Source organism: Drosophila montana, unplaced genomic scaffold (assembly GCF_035044405.1).
Source record: "Drosophila montana isolate Dmon_TW-CO22-7 unplaced genomic scaffold, ASM3504440v1 contig_3699_1, whole genome shotgun sequence".
Classification (NCBI taxonomy): Eukaryota; Metazoa; Arthropoda; class Insecta; order Diptera; family Drosophilidae; genus Drosophila; species Drosophila montana.
In genome coordinates this window covers 173,096-194,040 of record NW_026998585.1, presented here as the reverse complement: position 1 = coordinate 194,040, position 20,945 = coordinate 173,096, and the positions used below count along the sequence as shown (strand labels likewise).

The 20,945-nt window shown below is 38.3% G+C and overlaps 2 protein-coding genes and 1 long non-coding RNA gene across 3 annotated transcripts; 1 reads left to right on the top strand and 2 right to left on the bottom strand.

Moving 5' to 3' along the window:
* Positions 1 to 4,298: 4,298 nt before the first annotated feature.
* LOC135435777 (uncharacterized) lies at positions 4,299 to 11,182 on the bottom strand. The gene is made up of 2 exons (XR_010437435.1): positions 10,854 to 11,182; positions 4,299 to 4,497 (listed from the first exon to the last, which is right to left on the bottom strand). It is a non-coding gene; the product is annotated as an uncharacterized LOC135435777 (long non-coding RNA).
* A 1,428-nt stretch (positions 11,183 to 12,610) lies between these two features.
* On the bottom strand, positions 12,611 to 13,582 carry LOC135435766 (peroxiredoxin-6). The gene is made up of 4 exons (XM_064692959.1): positions 13,408 to 13,582; positions 12,949 to 13,323; positions 12,805 to 12,880; positions 12,611 to 12,739 (listed from the first exon to the last, which is right to left on the bottom strand). The coding sequence occupies exons 1-4, from the start codon at positions 13,488 to 13,490 to the stop codon at positions 12,611 to 12,613; spliced, it is 663 nt and encodes a 220-aa protein (XP_064549029.1). The 5' UTR covers positions 13,491 to 13,582.
* A 1,163-nt stretch (positions 13,583 to 14,745) lies between these two features.
* LOC135435778 (uncharacterized) lies at positions 14,746 to 18,112 on the top strand. The gene is made up of 4 exons (XM_064692997.1): positions 14,746 to 14,799; positions 16,606 to 16,931; positions 16,996 to 17,268; positions 17,329 to 18,112. Exons 2-4 carry the CDS (start codon positions 16,801 to 16,803, stop codon positions 18,020 to 18,022), a joined length of 1,098 nt encoding a protein of 365 aa, XP_064549067.1. The 5' UTR covers positions 14,746 to 14,799; positions 16,606 to 16,800; the 3' UTR covers positions 18,023 to 18,112.
* Positions 18,113 to 20,945: the final 2,833 nt, after the last annotated feature.

The following is a 20,945-nucleotide window of genomic DNA, read 5'->3' as shown; positions in this document are numbered from 1 at the left end:
AGGAATTATTAACCACAACATCGTTGTAAATGCGTGAGAAGACTTTGTTTATAAGCGGATTATTGAGAAATCGACAGGCATTCTTGTATTGCAGCTCAAAGAGAACACGTTCTGCCGTCTGCGATTTCACTTGGATGTCTAAAAAGAAGCTGTCCACCTGTCTGGTTGGCTTGAAGCTGAACATATGCGAGATACCAGGCACTTGCTGGCAATCCCGGACAAAATCATCATCACAATTCAAGACTATTGATTTTATATCCAGCTTCAAGTTGTTTTTAATGTACAACTGTTAAATAAAATGAAAGAGACATGCATTTATTTTTAAATACCAAATGCTTTCTATATATGTATGTACCTCCCTCTTGGCTGCGGCTTGCGGCCAAATCAAATGGCACAATAATGCCAAATAATATACTTTGGTTGTGTTCATCGCGTTGACCACAAGATAAATGACTAAACGAGCTAATGACAATATGACAATGGATTATTGAACCATTAAATTCCATTAAGCTACCAACTCATTTCCGGTAACTAATTTGAGAGCTTATATACTAATGAATGTTAAATGTTTCGGTGTTGCTAGATCGCGATTGTAATTATACTTTAATTGTTATATGTAGGCGCTTCATATTGTTATTTGAAAAACTTTTATTGTAATAACTCTCATATATATACGTCTGCATATTAATACGTTATAGGAAAACCTAAGCAGAAAAAGACTTAAAAAATTATGTGTATCATTTGGAATTAGTTTTTGTTAGAACATTTCCAATGTGCCTGAGTTGCACATAGAGATAGAAACTGAAACATGAGTACAAAAAAACGATCAAATACTCAATTACAGAATGAGTGTTAGTATGTTAATACAATGCTGCCAGAATAATCTGAAAGAATGCTTAACAGCTGTTAATTCTTTAACAGTTCTGGGGCCATGATATGTTTAAAACTTTGTTTAGCTATTTTTACCTATTTTGGTAATATTGCATACCATATATGTATTAATTTTAACTGATTGTAAACATAAAATTAATCTGGTATTCTAAATAATAAAAATAAGTTTTTATTTTTCATTTGGCAATAGATTTCTTAGCTAAAAAGTGTTCTTAAACTATTTTCGGTAAAAAAATATTTCGATAGTTTTAAAATATATAGTACACAATTTCCACATTCAAATAATAATCATTAAATAATAATATTTTTTTATTCTCGTATGAAAATAATTATTATATAATAATAAAAATAAAAGAAAAAAAAATAAATTGTAAATCAGTTTTCAATTTTAGATTTAAATTTCTCACTTTATATTTTGGATTCCAGCCACTTTAATCTCGTACGAACTAAAAGGACTTCCACACTGTTGACCCAGCCAACAATGGAGCCACACACACACACACACACACGCACACACACATGTGGGAATTGTGGAAATATAACAAAAGGGAATGAAAATGAATTTTTGTTTTGGGATTTTCGCATTGCATTTCTAATTGTGTGTTTTTTTTTTTTGTTTTTGGTTTTGTTCTTTCTTTTATGACATCGATTGCACTTTGAAATAGAATCCAAATAAAATCTGTGAATATCGATTTGTTTTATGCACATGCATGGAAATTCGTTGAGCTGACACTTAAATTGATGGGAATGGCATGAAGTACAATCAAAAGTGCTTCTAAGGATTAATTTTTTGGTTTCTATTTGTAGTTCCGAATATGCGAAGGCAAATAATCAACTTTGTAGCCAATGACATTAGCTGATTAAAGAAGGTGTCTTAATCAAAAGTCTACTAAAAACTCTGAGACATTGTGTAGTAAATTAAAACATTTAAATATTCATTTTTAACATAAAAACAAAACGCGTTTGGCCCTACTCTCTTTGAGGCTTTAATGTGCTTTGAATTTAACTTGAATTTTTGAAAATGTTTAGTTGCCAATTCCACTTAAAGCGAGTTTAAATACAGTTTTAGTATTCTTTTTAAGATTTAAATGTTTAAATTGTTCATATGCTAGACCTTTAATTTACAATTTTTTCCCTTTAAGCTTTAATGAGCTTTGATAGTTTACTTAATTTTTCCGATCTTTCAAATACCAATTAAATTCTTTAAATTGTTGACAAACTAAATCCTTAAGTGAGCTTAATCTCGTGTTTAAGTACTAATGTTGTTCAGCCTAAAGTTTTAATGTACTTTTCAATTAAACTTGAATATTTCAAACAGTTCACTTACTAAATTTAATGTTTAAATTGTTCAAAAGCTAGACCTTTAATTTACAATTTTTTCGCTTTAAGCTTTAATGAGCTTTGATAGTTTACTTAATTTTTCCGATCTTTCAAATACCAATTAAATTCTTTAAATTGTTGACAAACTAAATACTTAAGTGAGCTTAATCTCGTGTTTAAGTACTAATGTTGTTCAGCCTAAAGTTTTAATGTACTTTTCAATTAAACTTGAATATTTCAAACAGTTTACTTACTAAATTTAATGTTTAAATTGTTCAAAAGCTAGATAATTAAGTGAGCTTTATTGCTCTTAATCTTTCCCACTTAAAGCCCAAGCATGCTTTTTGAAAGTTAATTTGAATTTGTTGAATTCATTTATCTGCCTGACTAATTTAACAATTGACCCTTTTCAAATCAGCCAATCGGCTGTCAGACACGTAGTCGGGAAAATCGACGATTCTGCCATTCATTCATTTGCATTTCGATTGTTCAGTCATCCATTCGTGTGGGTCATCGCCAAGGGTAACGCGTTTTAAACCATATCAGGCCAGGACACGCCAGGACACATTTTGCCATTTACAGCTGGTAAATAATTGAAGACAAAAGTGCGCGATTATTGAACCGAGGCGCGTCAGTACACTACACAGCTGCACACGAGCTGTGTCCAACTAATACACTCCCTCTCTCTCCCCCTTGTTCCCCCCCCCCCCTCCCCCTGGCAATACCCCTGTAAGCATGTCAAGTAAAAATCGATAAATCGATTTGCCGACAAGTGTCATAAATTATGTATATGAATACTTAGGCACTGGCCCAGCCTGTTTGTGCAGTTAGCGAATGCAATTAACATTATTTTTAGTTCGCATTTAATTGCAATTAAATAGAACGAAAAAGGCCAAGGAATCGGTTGGCTTAGAACGCACTTATTAATACCCTTCCTCGATCTTGCAAAAATCACCATAAATGAAAAATATTTTTCATTTTCTATGGGAAAAATTGTTTTGAGTGCGTGATGAATACTTGACTCAAGAGATAAATTAAATAAATTGGGTTTTTTTTTGTAAAATAAACATAATAAAAATTGGTTTTTCCTATCAAATATCAATTAGTAAAAAATAAATATAAATTTCCGATAATGTGAAAATTTTAAATAATATATCTCAGTGCTAAAAAATTAAGGGGCAACAACAAAATAAATCGGTATTAAATATCAATTAAGGATAATTAAAAATCACTATATATGGTTGAATAAATGTGCGTAAATAATATAAATGTGCAACTAATATGCACATATACAATTTATATAAAGCCTTAGTTAGATGAGCTGCCTCAACATTAAGCGTACGCGCTCGAATCATAGATAGTTTATAAGAATAGTTAACATATTTAATAATAATTGCTAAACCATTTAAAATGCGTTACACATTTACTGGCAAAATGACAAAAACTCGCTGCGAGAGCATAAAAAGTCGATGTTAGCAGCTGCTGTCAACTGTCGCCTAGGCGTATGCGCAATATATATATATATGTAATTATGATATTTGCTGGGCTGAAGCACTTGTTTTAAGTGGTCACAGCTGCCTGTGTGCTTGGGCCCAAAATAAAAAAAATAAAAATAAAACATACCCTGGCACAATTAGTAAACGGGACGTTGAGTATTCACTTACCTTTCGCCGTCATCGTTGAAAGAGAAATCGCCCAGCAGCAGATCACGAAAACGGTAGCGAGGCTGTAAAATGCGTGACATGTTGTTGTTGTTATTTATGTTGTTGATGTTGTTGTTGGTGATGTTGTTGTTGTTGGTTATGTTGTTGTTGATGTTTGTGGTCGTTATGCTCGGCACTCGCAATGCGTTGGCTGTCTCCAGCGTTCGGCGCTCAGTTTCAATAGCCTCTTGAAAATCACTAAAGTCCGTCACATTAATTAAACACTCGTTGCCAGCTGGAGCAGCTGTGGCCGCATCGTTTTGGCGCCAATCATCGGGCGTTACTTCAAGCCGCTTCCTGCGTCCTGTCACGCCCAGCAGCTCATCCTCGCGTGTCGCACTTGTCCCCGTCAGCAGATAGCCGCCGCCACTGGCCCGATTGGGCCGTGGCGAACGTAGACGCGTCCACAGATTGGCGAATATCTTGCACCAGGCTTACACCTTGGCGCCTGGCGTGTGCTGCCGCCTCTTCGTCCAATCGACTCTATTGAATATGCAATTCAATTTCAATTGCAATCGATTACAATTGCCATCTCACATTCGTAGCGGGCGTGGCTACTCTTAAGCACTTGGTCAATACGGTTCTAGCAGGTGGGAAGAAATACAAATTAATTTAATGGAATACTGTGCTTAAATTAGACTTAAGTCTAGTTCAAATAAAGTAAGTATAGGAGAGAGGGAGACTTTTCACTAAAAAAACAAACAATTGCCTTATGAGAATCACATAGAAAGGCGATACTTAGAAATGAAAAAAGGGGCGGAGTGAGAGCGGGCAACTAATTTACATACAACTACACAAACTCCTTAAATTATGCATAAGAAACATCAATTTTTTCTGTCAGGTGAATTTTGGTTAAGCATAGTTATTTAATTGCCTTCGGAAATTGCCAATAATATATGCTTGACACGCTAATGTGCAGGCAACACGCACATAACTGAGTTTAAGCATTAGCTCTGTTGAATACAAAAAATCTATTTATTTTCATAGCAAATCCTGATAACAGAGGGGAAAAAAAAAGCAGAGGCTGGCAAACAAATCAATGTCAAATCAAGTATTTTTTCTTCTTTCTCTTCAATACGAACCACTAAAGAACAAAGCAGACAAAACAAACTCGCATATAAATAGCCGGACAAGCAGACCAGCTGGCTGACTGACTGACAGGCTGAGAGCGGAATGTCTGACCAAGTGGAGTCCACTTCAATAAATCCCGCTGCCGGCCGTGGCGGGCCCCCCTTCTGATTATTTTTGCTGTCTGCGTTATCAAATCATCTGCCGCGGCTTAGCCGGAGGAGGCTGTGGCAAACAAATTGCGATGCCACTTCAAAACGTGTTTCGTTTGCCCTTCCGCCCCGCCCCCCCCCTCCCACCTGTTGTGAAAAATTTCAGCAATTACACACACAGACACACACAGAGCATCTAGTGTCCCGGCCAGGTGCACGTCCTTGTGATCCTCGCGCAAATACATTTCTGCCGGCTGCGTTTGGTGCGGCACATTAATTAGATTGGCGCCTTTGAGTCCCCAAAAATTTTTGCGTGTTTTCCGTTATTGCATTTGGCCCATAAAATATTTCGGGGCTTAAAGCGTTTTTAATTAGTTACAGCAAATTTGCGCCGAGCAGCTGCCTGTTGCGCCTACCAAAACCCTTACCCCTACCCCCCCCCCCCTCCTCCCCCCGCCTCCCCTGGGCAGCGCTCATTTGTCTCGTTCGCCGGCTGAAAATTGCGCCTAGCTTGTAATTAGCCAGCGGAGCAGAAGGTTCTGGCAGCAATTTTCAAATTAGTTTTTCAATTATATTTATAGTTTGACGCGTCGCATTAATTCTCAAGCAAATCTCGGGCATAATTAAGTTTTAGCTGCTACAATTAATATGCGCCGAATGTCAGCAAAAAAAAATCTGGAATTTATCAATTATATATATGTATAGGTTATATATGAGCTATGATAATTACATTTTGGCCACAAATCGAGAATTTACAAATTATAGAGTGAAATATTCTCGGTCTGTTTATGGCGTACGAGAGTTTACAGTCCAAATTTGGTGCCTCTGGCCCTTCAAGACTTGGTCTCAAATCTCTTAAGTCTAAGCTTCTCTTAATGCAAGGTAATGACTTTCCATACCTATAGTTAGTATATAGTAGAATAAAGTATAGTAATATCACGACAATATCTGCAATGAAGTTAAGTATATAACTTCAATTTGACTCTCATCTTAATAAATATAGAATATCTGAGAAAAGACTCTTGTGAAAGTTACACAAATTTTATATATTTTTAAAAAACTCTTTTATATATTTTATATGTAACTCTTACAAGAGTTCTTTTAATGATTTCATATTGAAATATTATATATTTTATAATATATTTTCTAATTCTCATATTTATATTTTGATAATAGCTATTCCATGATGATCGCAAATTAAATTACGTTAAAAGCTTTTAAAAGCTAAGCAAAGAAAATAAAATTAAAAAAAAAAATTTCAATAAAAAACATTGTATCTAAGAAAATTTAATTTGAAATATCTTTATAGATTTATTTTACTTTTTTTTAAATATTAAAGTCTCTCAGATCAGCAGACGGATCAGACTCAACTTGGTCATATACAATATATATTTATTTAATCTAATGGAATCATATAAAACACTTTGCTTCTCCTAATTTTAAATACCCTTCCCAGCCATCTTATAGTCACAGGGTACACTAAATGTTCTAACCGCGATGGTTAACGTTTAATTTGTGCCTTGAAGCTCGTGAACAGATTTGTCTGCAAATGTGTTTTAAATTATGGCGAGCAGTTAAAAATACAAATAAATACATGAAACGAAAATGAAAATTTATAGAAAGTGGCAAATATTTGCTGCTGGCGCAATATTTAGTTAAAATGCAATTATTCAATTAACTAATTGTTTAAAAATAGGCGCATCAGCACATTTGTTTGGCTTTTATCCAATTATATTTGTGCATGTGTCAAAATCGAATGGACGCAAATTTGAAACGAATTTTTAATTAAATTCCGCTGGTCGTTGGCTGTAAATTAAAAGACAACAAAGGTTCGCCATCAATACGTGCCCAAATGTAGGGTACACGAATTTAATTTTCTAATCATTATTTATGATGCGAAATGCAAAAAAAATACATAAAAAAATTGGAAGGAAAAAAGGGCGCAGACGGCCGACCAAAATATGAGAGTAAATGTGTTTTTCTGGCCATCTATCTAATGCCTTAATTATGTGTTTCACACATACACACACACACACACGCGCGCGTGTGAAACATATTTTGATTTATAGACTGCGCGGGTCAAAGGACACTGCAGGACTCACAGCTGAGCCTGGGAGAGATAACAAATTATTGTATTTCATGCGGCGCTAACATTTCGAAAAACCAACCTTCTACCCATTCTATCCCATTCATTACTCGCATTGTATATTCAACCTATTTTGTGTCTGTTAAACCGAAATGCCAAAGAAAACTTTCGCGTGTTTAGCCACGGCGAGGGGCGGAGCTGCCTAAGGGGGGAAGGGGGAGAAATACTTTTCTTCTGTTCATATTTCGTACATATTCATCAACAATAATTGCCTAGCCGAGTTTTTGTACTCTGTTTCCTGTCATTTTCTTGTCGCTCTCCCATAAGCCTTTCGCGTATCCCCTTGGCCCCTGCCTCCATCATCTGCTTCTTCATCTTCATCAACATCCACAGCCAGTTCTTTGTGAGCGTAGACGAGACGAAAACCTGTGCCTATCCTTGCCTTTCTGTCCCCGAATGTTAAACACTTTTAGACTGGGCATTTGCTGAATGTCAAATGTTGTGCAACACTTCAAAGCAAGTGCCGCTAACTAGTGCTGGAAAAGTATTTGATAGTGCCCAAGTCGATAGCTGGCTTTAACAATGTTATCGATAGTTTTCGGTATTCCAAATGCTGATTGAATCCTGATTTGAAACAAAGAAAATGAATGTAAGGGCAAAAACAGTTTGCCAATGATCGACTTCTAAATCATTTTCGAAGATCTTTGTGAGTGTACATCCAATACGGTAATTCCCGCTAGTTTTTTACAACTATTTTGTTACAGTTGCAAAACAAAAGCAGAAGATTAGACTTTGGAACATTTGCGATATATTTGAAGTTATTAATATGAGTAAACAAGATCTTGAACATTTCAGATCAACATGGGATTCTTCTTATAAATTTAGAAGCAATAAAATAAAATTCGTTAAAAAAAGTATATAAAATCAGGGCTAAACATTTTTAAATTTCTTAAAAACATTAATATTGATGAAATTATTTTGTTAACAACGAGAAATCTGAAAGCTGTATCAATATTAGAAATTTTAACAGATTCCAAACAAGTTGAGCTATTTCTTATCAGATGGAGTACAATGCAGAGAGTGTATCCAATATTCGTTATATGGTTTTTTCTGGTTTCACACTCGATGTTTTGTTTTACCTGCACGTGGAGGCCTCTGGGCTTTATTGTTCTTTGTCTGACAATTTGCCATAAGAAGTCGCCGTCAGTTGTGGCTGGTCTTGTGCGCCTTTGAGCAGCATGTTGTTTGGTTAGATGATCCGAAAGGCCTCCCCAAGCAGCGCGCAGCAGACCGCAAAAGTCGCGGTGGCGCCACGCACAGTCCCAGCTGCCGCTGCTGCCCCTCCCCTTGTTGTTGTTGTTGGCGACTTGTCAAGCACTTGGAATATTTTATAAGAAAAACTTGACCCGCTTTATGCAACAACAGCTTCAACAATGGCCGTGCAAATTCGCGCGCACATCGCTCTACACTTCCGTGAAATAACCGCCTCCCACCACGCACCCAACTCCCCCCCCCCCCCTTACATCATCATCACCATCTCCTTAAGCACCTCCATGCTCACTTCATCATCCTTTCAGCCCCTGAGCTGCTCAGCTAGCTCTCTCACCTGCTGTTCCTTTCGCATTGTTTCTGTTGTTTCCGTCTCCTTTTTTTTTTTATCATTGTTGCCATTTTTAAGCTTCCCTTTCTCTAATTCTCGCTCTTTCGCTAAACTGCTTTTTTTCATCCTTCATTCCGGCTCTTAATTAAAATTAACATTTCATAAAGTGTCAGTTGGCAAAACGCGGCGCCAAAATTTTAATAGAAAAAAATATTAAAAAAATAAGTTTATTAATATTTAAGACTAATGCTGTTTACAGTCAACTTAGCCCCGCCTCCATAGCTGTGCACCCCTCCCCCCACTCCACTCTGTCGGCCAACTTCTCCCTCCCTCACTTTGTCTACAATTTAGCAGCCAGGCTGATTTTCAACTTTTCCAAATTATTATCCCTTATAAGCTTTAAATTATATTTAAATATTTATTTATTTAGCTTTTGTTTGCCATGCTTGTCTGTGTGTGTGTGTGTGTGTGTGTGTGTGTGTGTTGGCATTATCTTTGGTATTTTGGTTGTTTTGTAATTTGGGCCGCATAAAGGTCAAATAGTTGAACCATTTTGTGTGTGTGAATGTCAATTTAATTGAGACATTAAATATGAGAAAGGTTCCTCAATTTGCGGCATTTTGCGGCCCACACTTTGTTGAAAGGTTGCCCGAAGATTAAATCAACCTCCGGCACATATTTTAATCAAGCACAATAAATCATTTTACCAAAACTCGCTCAAAATTGTAACTAATTCCACACAACGGTCAAGTCAACTCGCAATATATCCCAATTTAAGCTCAACTTTTTGCATTGATTACAAATTTCATGACTTTTCTAAATGCTGCCAATTTTGTTCGGCAATCAACTCCATGAGAAAATTATTTAGAAATTAAATATTGGGCAGCTCTTAAAATAAATTCAAAATGTGGTATTTCATTTAAATGTTAATTTTTTAATTTTGTGTGTTCTTCTTCTTTTTCTTTTCTCTACAACAATTTATTTTAATCCGATAATTTCAAATTTGTGTTATTGAAAAATGAAATAAAAATAATAAATAATCATTTGTTAAATTAAAAGCAATTAAAATGACTGAACTCTTTGTACGCATCCAAAAAATTATATAAATATAATATTATATTATAAAAAAAAACTGAAAAAAATTAGCCCTTGCACTTAAATTATAAATCCTCAATAAAGCTGCCTCGACTCTATTTATTGTAATATATATTTTTATTATATTATTATATTATTTATTTATATATTTTTGGCTTTTTGGCGACCTTTCTGTTTACAACATTTTTATTTATATTTTTTTTATTAATTGCAAAAGAACTTTCGATCATGTTTATAAATTAATAAACTTTTTCATATATAAAATATTTATGTTCCCAACAAATAAAATCAATTTATTTAAATTTACAAATTAAAATTACACTTTTAATTTAATTGAAAAAAAAAAACGATTTATTTTTAAATATTTTTACCTTTAACAAAACTATTTTAAATATATAAATATATATGTATAGCATAATGCTCTCTAAAATCTGGAATTGACATATTTTCCCAATAAAAATGAAATTTAAATATATACTTTAAAAAATTCTTTTGTCACCCCTAAAACACTCTATAAAACGGATTAAAAAAAGGGTTTTTCGAATACTTTACTTTTAATTGATTTTCGCATGGGTTCGCTTTGAACATCAAATTTCAAAAAGTTTACGAAGTGCTCTTAACCTGCTCCAACTTTCGGTGAATCAATAAAGTTTCATTTCCTTTAACGGCAAATGCAGAAACCAATCAAATATTGTCGCCATCTATCTGCATGCCAGCTAAATGAGTTCGAGGCCCGAGAGACCCTAGGGACATGGGTAAAGCAGACTATCGAAAAAAAAGAAAAACAACAAAAGTCAACAGCAAAGGAAGAAAAACATATTTTCTTGTCGTGCAGCGCTTCGCTTATTGTTTTATATGATTTTTATTTATTCTTATCTTTTTGTTAGTGGGATAATTGAATGCATTATTCACAGAGTGGGTAGGGGAAAATCTTTTACCTTTTAAGGCTCTTTAACACTTTGCTGCCAAAGATGGAAATGTTGCCAGCATATTTTATGCGCAAAGTCATCAAAACTTTTGACAACAGCAAACTTTTTGGCTGATTTTTGTTGTTGTTGCTGTTGTTGTTGTTGCTGCATTTGCTGCATGGACACAAAACTTTTTTACGGCCCGTTTCACATTAAATTTCGTAGTTTTTGGCATTGATAGAGAACGAGAACGAGATGTGGATAAAAGTGAAAGAAGAAAAAACACGACACGACACGCATAAACGATCAGATCACTTAGGCACCGTTATGTGCAGGCATTTTATGTGCCTTCCTTTCGTTAAGCTCCCAAACTTATACACATTAACAGTAACACACTCGTCGAAGGGGAGCTGAAGGGGAGCACACGCGACGTTTATCAAAGAACGGACAATTGGGCCCAACAGGCAGCGGCGACGGCAGCAACAGCGGCAGCGGCAGCGGCGAACACACAAAATTGTTTCGACAAATGTAAATACCGAAAAGGAACACACAAAATATACAACGAATACCGTTACCGTTACCGTTACTATTAAATTTTATTTTCTTTGCCAGAGTTGCGAACCGAACGCGCGCGAGGCTCAATTAGAACTGAGACAGAAGCGAAAACAGCGCCAAGCGGCGTAGGTGAAGAATCGCCGTTAACGGTAAAGTTGTGGTTGTTGTTCTTGTTGCTGCGCCTGCTGCTGCTGCTGCTACTGCTGCCGTTGTTGTTATGCTTATCAGAAACAGCAGCGCGCCAAACGTTACAACAGTCAAAGCGTTAAGCTTTGGCAAAAGCTTTACACTGCCGGTAAAAATAGTGGGCATAGTCCGAGTGCATGCTCGTTTTGCAACAATAAATTAGCTTAATAGTATAATTTAATTTAATTAAATTTAAATTGTTTAATATGTGTTATTTAAGCCAAATTCAGGCAATTATTTATTATATTATGTTAAATGAATTAAATGTAAGGCGTATTTAATTTTGCTGGTTACTCACAGAAATATTAAGAGTAGTCTGTAATTTAAATAATTGATAAATATTTAAATTATAAAAATATGTGTGTGAATCTAATTAAAGATGAATAATAAGCAACAAATTTAGTTAGTATATAAATAATTTCAATTTAATTGTTTTTTTTCAGTAATTTCATATTATAATTTATTATATGATTATATTTATTATATTTTTTTTAATTTATAAGTTTTATATTGTAATACCAAAAATGAAAAACAAATATAGCTTTAAAATAATAAGAAAAAAATGGTTAATAAAAAGTGCATGAGGCTTATAGCTCTATCTTATCTTTATCAGCATATAAAAGCCAGGTGTAAAAATTTACAAGCTATGGATACACTCGTAACAAACCTTTACCCTGAAGCAGGAAACATAACTTAATAATAAGTAAATATAGCTAAAAACTATAAAAAAAACACACATACATTTCAACTTTCGCAGTTGCACTTACAAAAAAGCCAGATTTGCCAGCTAAGAGGCTAAATGGGCAGCACTGGCAGAGCCTACAGGCAAGTGCATTCAATGTCGAGTTCGATTATAATGCACTTTTCGACCTGACTTGACTAACAATCAATATGTTAATAGAAAACAAATAAACAAAGCTTAAATTTGTATAAAAAAGTAAATGCTAATTTATTAATGCACACAAAAACTATATAAGAAACTTTGGATAATTATAAAATTTAAATGTAATAAGTAGTGCGTAATTTTGGCCCCAGAAGTTGAATAATTAATAGTTCTCCGTGGTGCGAACATAGTTAACGCCCGATGGCATCGAGACCTTGTCGAAGCCCTTGGGGAAGAGCTTGTGGGCCTCCTCGTCGGTGACGCTTGGCAAGATCATGACCTTGGTGCCGGGCTACAGTGGGCACAGAAAGTATGCGTTTAATGAAAGCTCAACAAAAAATGATATAATATACTCACAGTCCAGTTGGCGGGCGTGGCAACCACCTTCAAGCGATCGGTCAGCTGCAGCGAATCGATGGTGCGCAAGATCTCACTGTGCAAACGGAAGGAAGGGTATTAAATAAATCTGAATGCAAAGAAAAAATGTCTCCTTCTACTCACTCAACGTTGCGGCCCGTGCTCATGGGATAGAACATGGAGAGGCGGACCTTATGATCCGGACTGATGATGTACAGAGCGCGTATTGTCTTGGCCACCTCGGGATCCTTCTTCTGCTCCTCGTCGAGCATGCCCAGGGAGACGGCCAGATCGCGTGTGGGATCAGCAATAATGGGATACGGAAATTCGCCGGGAATGTCCAGGCAATAGGACTTGATGTCATTAACCCAATCCACATGCGAGTTCAAGGCATCCACCGAGTGCGCCAGGCACTTGGCATTGCGCTTCGCAAACTCCGGCTGATGCACCGCAATGCGGCCCAGCTCCGTGGTGCAAACGGGCGTGAAATCGGCGGGATGTGAGAAGAGCACCACCCAGCTGCAGGGAAAGTGGAGGAGGTTTGAGTAAAGATCAAATAGACTATATATATGTATACATGTATAGGGTATGTGTAATACTCACGAGTTGCCCTGCCATTCGTAGAAGCTAATGGGTCCCTTGGTGGTCTCCGCCTTGAAGTTTGGCATAGTCTGGCCCAGACGCATTTTTGTTATTTTTCAATTATTGAATATTTTCAAAAAGAGAACGAAAACTTTTCACTTGTTGCTTGTGTTGTCGCTGAATATCGGAAGTCGACTGAATGACAACTCGACGGAGGCGCGGCCTTTTATACACCCCACAGCGCGCGAATGAGGTGGAGAATTAAGATCGACAAGGCAAGAGGCAGATCGAGCGAGAGGCAGTGCGAGCGAGAGAGACAGAGCGAGCAAGAGGCAGAGCGAACGAGAGGCAGAGCGAGCGAGAGACCGGTCGGGCAGCGGCTCGCGCAACGTTGTCAAGCGCGGCCTTATCTGGTATACAAATATTATACGCAACTGTGTGTGTGTATGTGTGTTTGTGTTTGCCATAAGCCCAAGGATGCATACATACATATATACATGCTAACACACCTACCGATATTTGTATATACATATCTCTCAATGCACACTTGTGTATTTACCGCAAATTTAGAATTAAAAAAACAAACAGCTGCAAATAAAAATAACAACTATTGCATCTACTCACATATCAATACTATATGTGTATACACAAATCGGTTTCAGGTTATTCGCTGGCAATATTAATTCTTACTGATGAAATAATCAAAGTTGCCAACACAGTTGCCAAGCTGCCAAATGACATAACCAAATGCAATTTGCAAGTAATACCAAAAAAAAGCCGCTGCAATTTATCAAAGCACAAATTCGAACTGCAGCAAAACATAAACAGAGAGCCGAAAATAGAAGAGCGCAGCAGTTGCTTTGATGGTATTAGTGAACGCCATACAAACCGCAATACTAACGCATATTTTACTCTCAATTCCCACACGCTATGTGAGCTGTGTGAAAAGCAGAGAGCGGCGCTGCCTTTGGGTGTGTTAGTGAGTTCCATGCGTTTACCAACACACGCAAACGTTTACGCTCAGCGAGGTTCGCGTCTACATGAGCAAAGGCTGTCCGTGTGAGCTCATGTACGAAAGCAACCTGTTCAGCTGCTATCGACTTCGTGTTTTTGAGAGTTTGACAAAGAGAGCAGCTGATTGTTTAAGTGTATTGGTGTGCTGCATGAAAAACACCAATACTAATGCGAATTTACTCTCAACTTTTGCTCTGCGACAAATAGGTGTAGGTACACTCGGGTTCTAATCGTGCAAACTCAACCTAAGCTGCGCAGATGCCTCAGGACAGCCAAGCAGTTAGGATCGTATTAAATAGTCGAAAAAAAAACTTCTCTTGCAACTTCTTTATTATTTGAAGAAAATATCATTTGAAAGTGGAACAAACGGCAATAAGTACAGTCTCAGCCCTTGTCAAAGTGAGCTCAGTTTTTTTTTATATTTTGTTTTTTCAGTCTGGAATTTAAAACGCAATAATCTCTGTTCCGCTTGAAATTCTCTGGTTATTTTCCATTCCGACTTGTTTGTGCAAAGCAGCACAACAACAGGCCACAATCTCATTTGTATGCCCGACGATAAGAAACCTAGTTAGGCAACGGGCAAGCAGGTAGCGCTGCGGCGGGATGGGCCACGTGTAGCCTCAAATCTGTCCCTGAAACACCTATATGATATTCATACAGGGTGTCGCATGTGCTTGTTGTGGTTCAAAGTCTTATAAGATAATTTAAGCCAAAATTTAACCCTAGGTTAATTCTTAAGCTGCAGTTGTGCAGTACTGCCCGCTTGAACCCGAGTGGTAGCGCACCTATTTGTCTAGAGCTCACACCTATAGCAATAGGGTTCTTGAGTGAGCGTAATTTCAAATTAGTATTGGTAATTTGTATGGAATACACCAATACTTATAAACATTCTTCTGCTCTCTTTGTCAAACTCTCAAAAACACGAAGTCGCAATCAGTTGAACAGGTTGCTTTCGTACATGAGCTCACACGGACAGCCTTTGCTCATGCAGACGCGAACCTCGCTGAGCGTAAACGTTTGCGTGTGTTGGTAAAGGCATGGAACTCACTAACACAGCCAAACGCAGCGCCGCTCTCTGCGCTTCACACAGCTCACATAGAGTCTCTGAATTGAGCGCAAAATGTGCGTTCGTATTGCGATTTGTATGGCGCTCACTAATACCATCAAAGCAACTGCTGCGCTCTTCTTTTTTCGGCTCTCTGTTTATGTTTTCTTGCAGGTTCTTCCATTCAAAGCGGCTTTTGCCTCAGTTGATTATTGAGGTCTACAGCTAATTGGACAGGTTTTCAAGAGCTGACAAAGTTATTGCCATTAGTTTTGTTGTAGCTTAGCTGTGTTAGTTGAGATTTGTGAAGTTAACAGAAGATGTATTTAAATTTATTCAAAGAAATTAAAAGATGCGCCAATCGAATTTAAAATCATATATATAAGTGTTATATATATATATATATATGTATACTATTAATAATGAAGTTTTATTTAAGAAAAGTTATTTTTAATATATGTATATTATATTTATTTTTTATTTGCCTGCCAAAAATAGTCTTTAATTTTACAATTTATATTTACTTTTTATTTTAAATTAAATTAATTTTTAAATCTTTGCATATTTTTACAATATTTGTTTAGTATTTATTTATATAATATGTATTTATAAAATTAATATTTGGTCTACATGCTTTATATTTTATAATATTTATTGCTTATTAATAACAATATATATTGCTGGTATTTTATTTATTATATTTATTTTTTGTTTACGTATACTCTAATATTTTTATAATATATTTTATTTATATAAAATATTACTTTTTGTCTATGTTATTTATATTTCCATATTATTGATTACTTTTAAATAACTTTTTATGATCTATGTATTTTTTTCTACGTATACTATATATATTTTAATAATATTTATTATTTAAATATAATATTACTCTGTGTCTACATAATTTACATTTTTCTAATATTTATTACTTAATTATAACCCTCTTTTAAATATTTAAATATATATACTTATATTTTTTATATTTTTCAAATACTTATTATTGATTTGTAATAATTTCTTAATATTTTTAAAATGAGAAATATATTTTTGATATACATCCATATGGCATATTAATTGTTGACTGCATATCTATAATATTTGTAATATATTTACACTAATTTTTTTTATTATATTTACACTTTTTATGTGCACACAAGTAAATATGTGAGATAAGCGCCGGCTGCGTCCGTCTCATCCCAATTACAGCCGGAATCCGGCTGATATGAGTATAAAAGCGAGCATTTGGCGCGACTTTCGCTCAGAGAGCAAAACAGCAGCTAACTGAAGGTTAAACAGCTTATACATAAATCTCGCTATAAAATCTATATCAATATAATATATAAATCGAAGCCATGTCGCTGATTTGTGTCGCCGACTTTGAGCAAAGGGCCAAGCAGCAGCTGGAACGAACTGCCTTGGACTTTTACAGTAATGGCGCCGGGGAGCAGGTGACCCTGGGTCTGAACCGTGACGCCTACAAAAGGTGCACATCTACCCCATCCACATAAGACCCATCTCCAGAATATAATCCACATTTTCCCAAACAGATTGCGTTTGCGTCCGCGTTGCCTACGCGATGTTTCGCAGCTGGACACGAGCTGTAAGATTCTGGGCCAGCAACTAAATTGGCCACTGGGCATTGCGCCGACGGCCATGCAGAAGTTGGCCCATCCGGACGGGGAATTGGCCACAGCACGCGCCGCCGGCCAGGCTGGCTCCATATTCATCCTGAGCACCCTCTCCACCTGCTCCATAGAGGAAGTGGCCGCGGCGGCGCCCGAGACCTGCAAATGGTTTCAGCTCTACATCTACAAAGATCGGTGAGTGTCCATCCCGGCTTTAAATTTCCAACTGAATCCCAACTCGCGTCCATTTTTCAGCTCCCTCACGGAGCAGCTGGTGCGCCGCGCGGAGCTGGCCCATTTCAAGGCGCTCGTCCTGACCGTGGACCTGCCCATCAATGGGGATCGGCGCGCGGATGCACGCAATCAGTTTAGCCTGCCGCCGCATCTGTGCCTGGCCAATTTCCAGGACGAGCCCAAGCAGGGCTTCGTGTCCAAGTTGGGCGGCTCCGGCCTGAACGAGTATGTGGCCAGCCAATTCGATCCGAGCATCACCTGGCAGGACATCAAGTGGCTGCAGCAGCTCACCCAGCTGCCCATTGTGCTGAAGGGCATCCTCACCGCGGAGGATGCCCAACTGGCTCGCGATTTCGGCTGCGCCGGCATCATTGTCTCCAATCACGGCGGACGGCAGCTGGACACGGCGCCCGCGACAATTGAGGCCCTGCCGGAGATTGTGGCCGCCGTCGGCAAAGATCTGGTGGTCATGCTGGATGGCGGCATTATGCAGGGCACTGACATATTCAAGGCCCTGGCCCGGGGCGCCCAGACCGTCTTCATAGGCCGCCCGGCGCTGTGGGGCTTGGCCGCCAACGGGCAGCGCGGCGTGGAGCAACTGCTGCAGATTATGCGGCACGATCTTGAGATCACCATGAAGCTAGCTGGCTGCCCCACACTGCGCGATATTCAGCCATCCATGGTGGTGCATGAGTCAAGCTATTCGCAACTCTAATTATCCATAACATTAATTTAAATATTTAGCACTTAGTTTAAAACAACATTTTGATTCTATTTAAGCACAAATAAACACACAAAAAATTCATTCATAAAGCAAATTGAATTCCGATCGCAGCAAAACATAAACAGAGAGCCGATAAAAGAAGAGCGCAGCAGTTGCTTTGATGGTATTAGTGAGCGCCATACAAATCGCAATACGAACGCACATTTTACGCTCAATTCAGAGACTCTATGTGATCTGTGTGAAGCGCAGAGAGCGGCGCTGCCTTTGGGTGTGTTAGTGAGTTCCATGCGTTTACCAACACACGCAAACGTTTACGCTCAGCGAGGTTCGCGTCTACATGAGCAAAGGCTGTCCGTGTGAGCTCATGTACGAAAGCAACCTGTTCAGCTGCTATCGACTTCGTGTTTTTGAGAGTTTGACAAAGAGAGCAGCTGATTGTTTAAGTGTTTTGGTGTGCTGCATGGAAAACACCAACACTAATGCAAATTTAAGCTCATCTGGTGCTCTGCGACAAATATGTGTAGGAACACTCGGTTCGTTACGGCTAACCAACTGTTGAGCTAGTCAGACAGTGTAGAGCCGTCAGACAGTAAGGATGAATTTTAGAGATCTACTAAAAAAGGCAACCCAGTCTTAAGCCCCTGTTTAGAACTACTGCAGGATGTGGATTACCTAAATAAAAGTAAATTTGAAAGCGGATTACTTGTGCTTTATTCAATAAAAACAACTGTACACGTGCTTACGTAAAAATCCAGTACAGTCTATGCCCTTGATAAAGTGAAATCCAATTTTTCCATTTCACAGTTTTTAAAATCTACAACGCAATAGCGCTAGGTTCATTTGAAATTCTCTGGTAATTTTCCATCGCATTAGTGATTAGTAAATGTGTTTGTCAACAAAATAAAAAAAAAACAGGCCATAGACATATTTGTATGCACAGCGTTTACGTAGGTCGTAGCCGTAGATAAGAACCAGAATTCTGAGTAGGTAACGGGCGGGGGGAGGGGACGGTCACACGTAGCGACCGTATACAGGGTATTCAGCTGTTTGAAAATATTGCATTTCATATTTTAAAGCAAAGCAAGCTGTGGCACGTACACGTACACGTACAACATCTATTTTAATTTTGCCTATACTGTTAACATTTAAAGCAGCGCTCTCTGCGCGCCTTATCGATAACAGCTATGTTAAGTTCGTGGCGAATGGCTACACTTAACAGGTGCACCGCCTTTTACAGTGCATTGGCATAGCATTAGCAGTAACATAAATTGCCAAACAGTTAGAAGACCCGGTCACACTGCGCTCTATTCGAGGTAAAAATCTTAAACAAAAAGTCATTTGTGTGATTTTAAAGTGCACTGAACTTTCGTAAAGGTAACGAAATTAACTGTTTAATTCATGCAGTCAGTTAACCAAAATAGCATATTAACAACAATATCACAAGCAGACCAAAAACACAGACCTCATCATTTGCAATGCATTTATTTGGCCACCAGCAAATTTTTTCTGTATGCATGAGTGTGTGCGTGCGTGTACATATGTTTTGCGTGTGTATGTGTTTGTGTGTGTGTTTAGTGTATATGTCGTGCGCCTGTGTGTGTGAACTGTGACTGGCTGCTGCTGCTGCTAGGGGGAAAACAAAGAAAACTTCAAAAAAGAACGACGTAAAAACGCATTTGAAACGCATTTTGTTAACAGTTACAAAAGCGAAGTGTACTTTGGCTAAAACGCAACAGTGTAAAAAGTTGGTTATTGATTTTATTTTTATTGCATAGCTGCATGTAGTTGTAGTTAAGATGTTGTTGGTGGCTGCAGCTGCAGCTGCTGCTGCTGCCTCTGCCTCTGTTATTGTTGTTGTTGTGTTTGTTGCTGCCTGCAGCTGCGCGTCGAAAAACTGTAAACTGCTGTTATTGCTGTTGTTGCTGTCTCACAAAATTGTTGCTGCACATAATTTCTCTGCTAACGACGGGTGGCGGGGGGACCGACAAAAGGACATTTGTTCTAAATGCATACACACGCGCACGCATACAGTTGCAGGATGCCATGTTGTTGCTGTGTTTGTTATTTGCTGCTTTGCACCTGCATTTACCCTCCACTTCATTCCACCCTGTCCCGCACACACATACGCACACCCACACAGTCAGCATACATACATACATATGTGTTTCAGTTCTTCGCTTTTAATTGCTTCTTCCAAAAAATCTCTCTCAGAGTACAACAACAACAGCAAACAGCAAAAACAATAAATAAAAAGAAACATGGATTTCGAGCATGCCGATAACGATAACGACAATGAGCATAATCCGAATTTATCCACGGAAAACAGCAACGCGAGCAGCAGCAGCAGCAGCAACAACAGCAATTTACAGGCAGAGGCCACAACAACAGCAACAGCTGCTGTTAATGCAACTGCAGCCAGCAGCTCAGCTGCAGCCCTGTTATTTAACATAGAGGCTGAGCAGGCCGCAACAAACACAATACAAGAACAAACTGAAGCTGAACATGAACATTCACCTACTCCTACTCTACAGCAAACACCACAGGCAGACGAAGCACGCGTCGAGGCAGAACAGGAGCACGGGCAGGGCGAGGAACAGCAGCAGCAGCAACGGGAGGATAACGAGCCACAGCAGCAGCAGCGGGAGCCGGAGATAATCGACGCGGACGTCATTGCCGACACGATTGACGCGGGCGCCATAGACAACGATAACGACGCCGTCGTGGAGCGCATTGACGATTACGACGACGAGGACGAAGGTGACGACGACCTCGAAGCGGAGGAGGAGGTGGTCGAGGAGGAGGAGGCCGACGCTGACGCTGTCGCCGCAGACGCAGCCGCTGCAGCAGCAGGAACACCGCCACCAGCCGCTGCCGTAGCAGCCGCCACCGCAGCCAGTAGCCAGCAGCGTCTGCA

Excerpts from the sequence above, each read along its gene's own strand:
- LOC135435766 (XM_064692959.1), bottom strand. The coding sequence starts at position 13,490 with ATGCGTCTGGGCCAGACTATGCCAAACTTCAAGGCGGAGACCACCAAG. Across the intron at positions 13,324-13,407 it reads TACGAATGGCAGGGCAACTC|CTGGGTGGTGCTCTTCTCAC; the intron begins GTGAGTATTACA and ends CTTTCCCTGCAG. Across the intron at positions 12,740-12,804 it reads CCACGCCCGCCAACTGGACT|CCCGGCACCAAGGTCATGAT; the intron begins GTGAGTATATTA and ends TGCCCACTGTAG.
- LOC135435778 (XM_064692997.1), top strand. The coding sequence starts at position 16,801 with ATGTCGCTGATTTGTGTCGCCGACTTTGAGCAAAGGGCCAAGCAGCAG. Across the intron at positions 16,932-16,995 it reads AACCGTGACGCCTACAAAAG|ATTGCGTTTGCGTCCGCGTT; the intron begins GTGCACATCTAC and ends TTTCCCAAACAG. Across the intron at positions 17,269-17,328 it reads CTCTACATCTACAAAGATCG|CTCCCTCACGGAGCAGCTGG; the intron begins GTGAGTGTCCAT and ends TCCATTTTTCAG.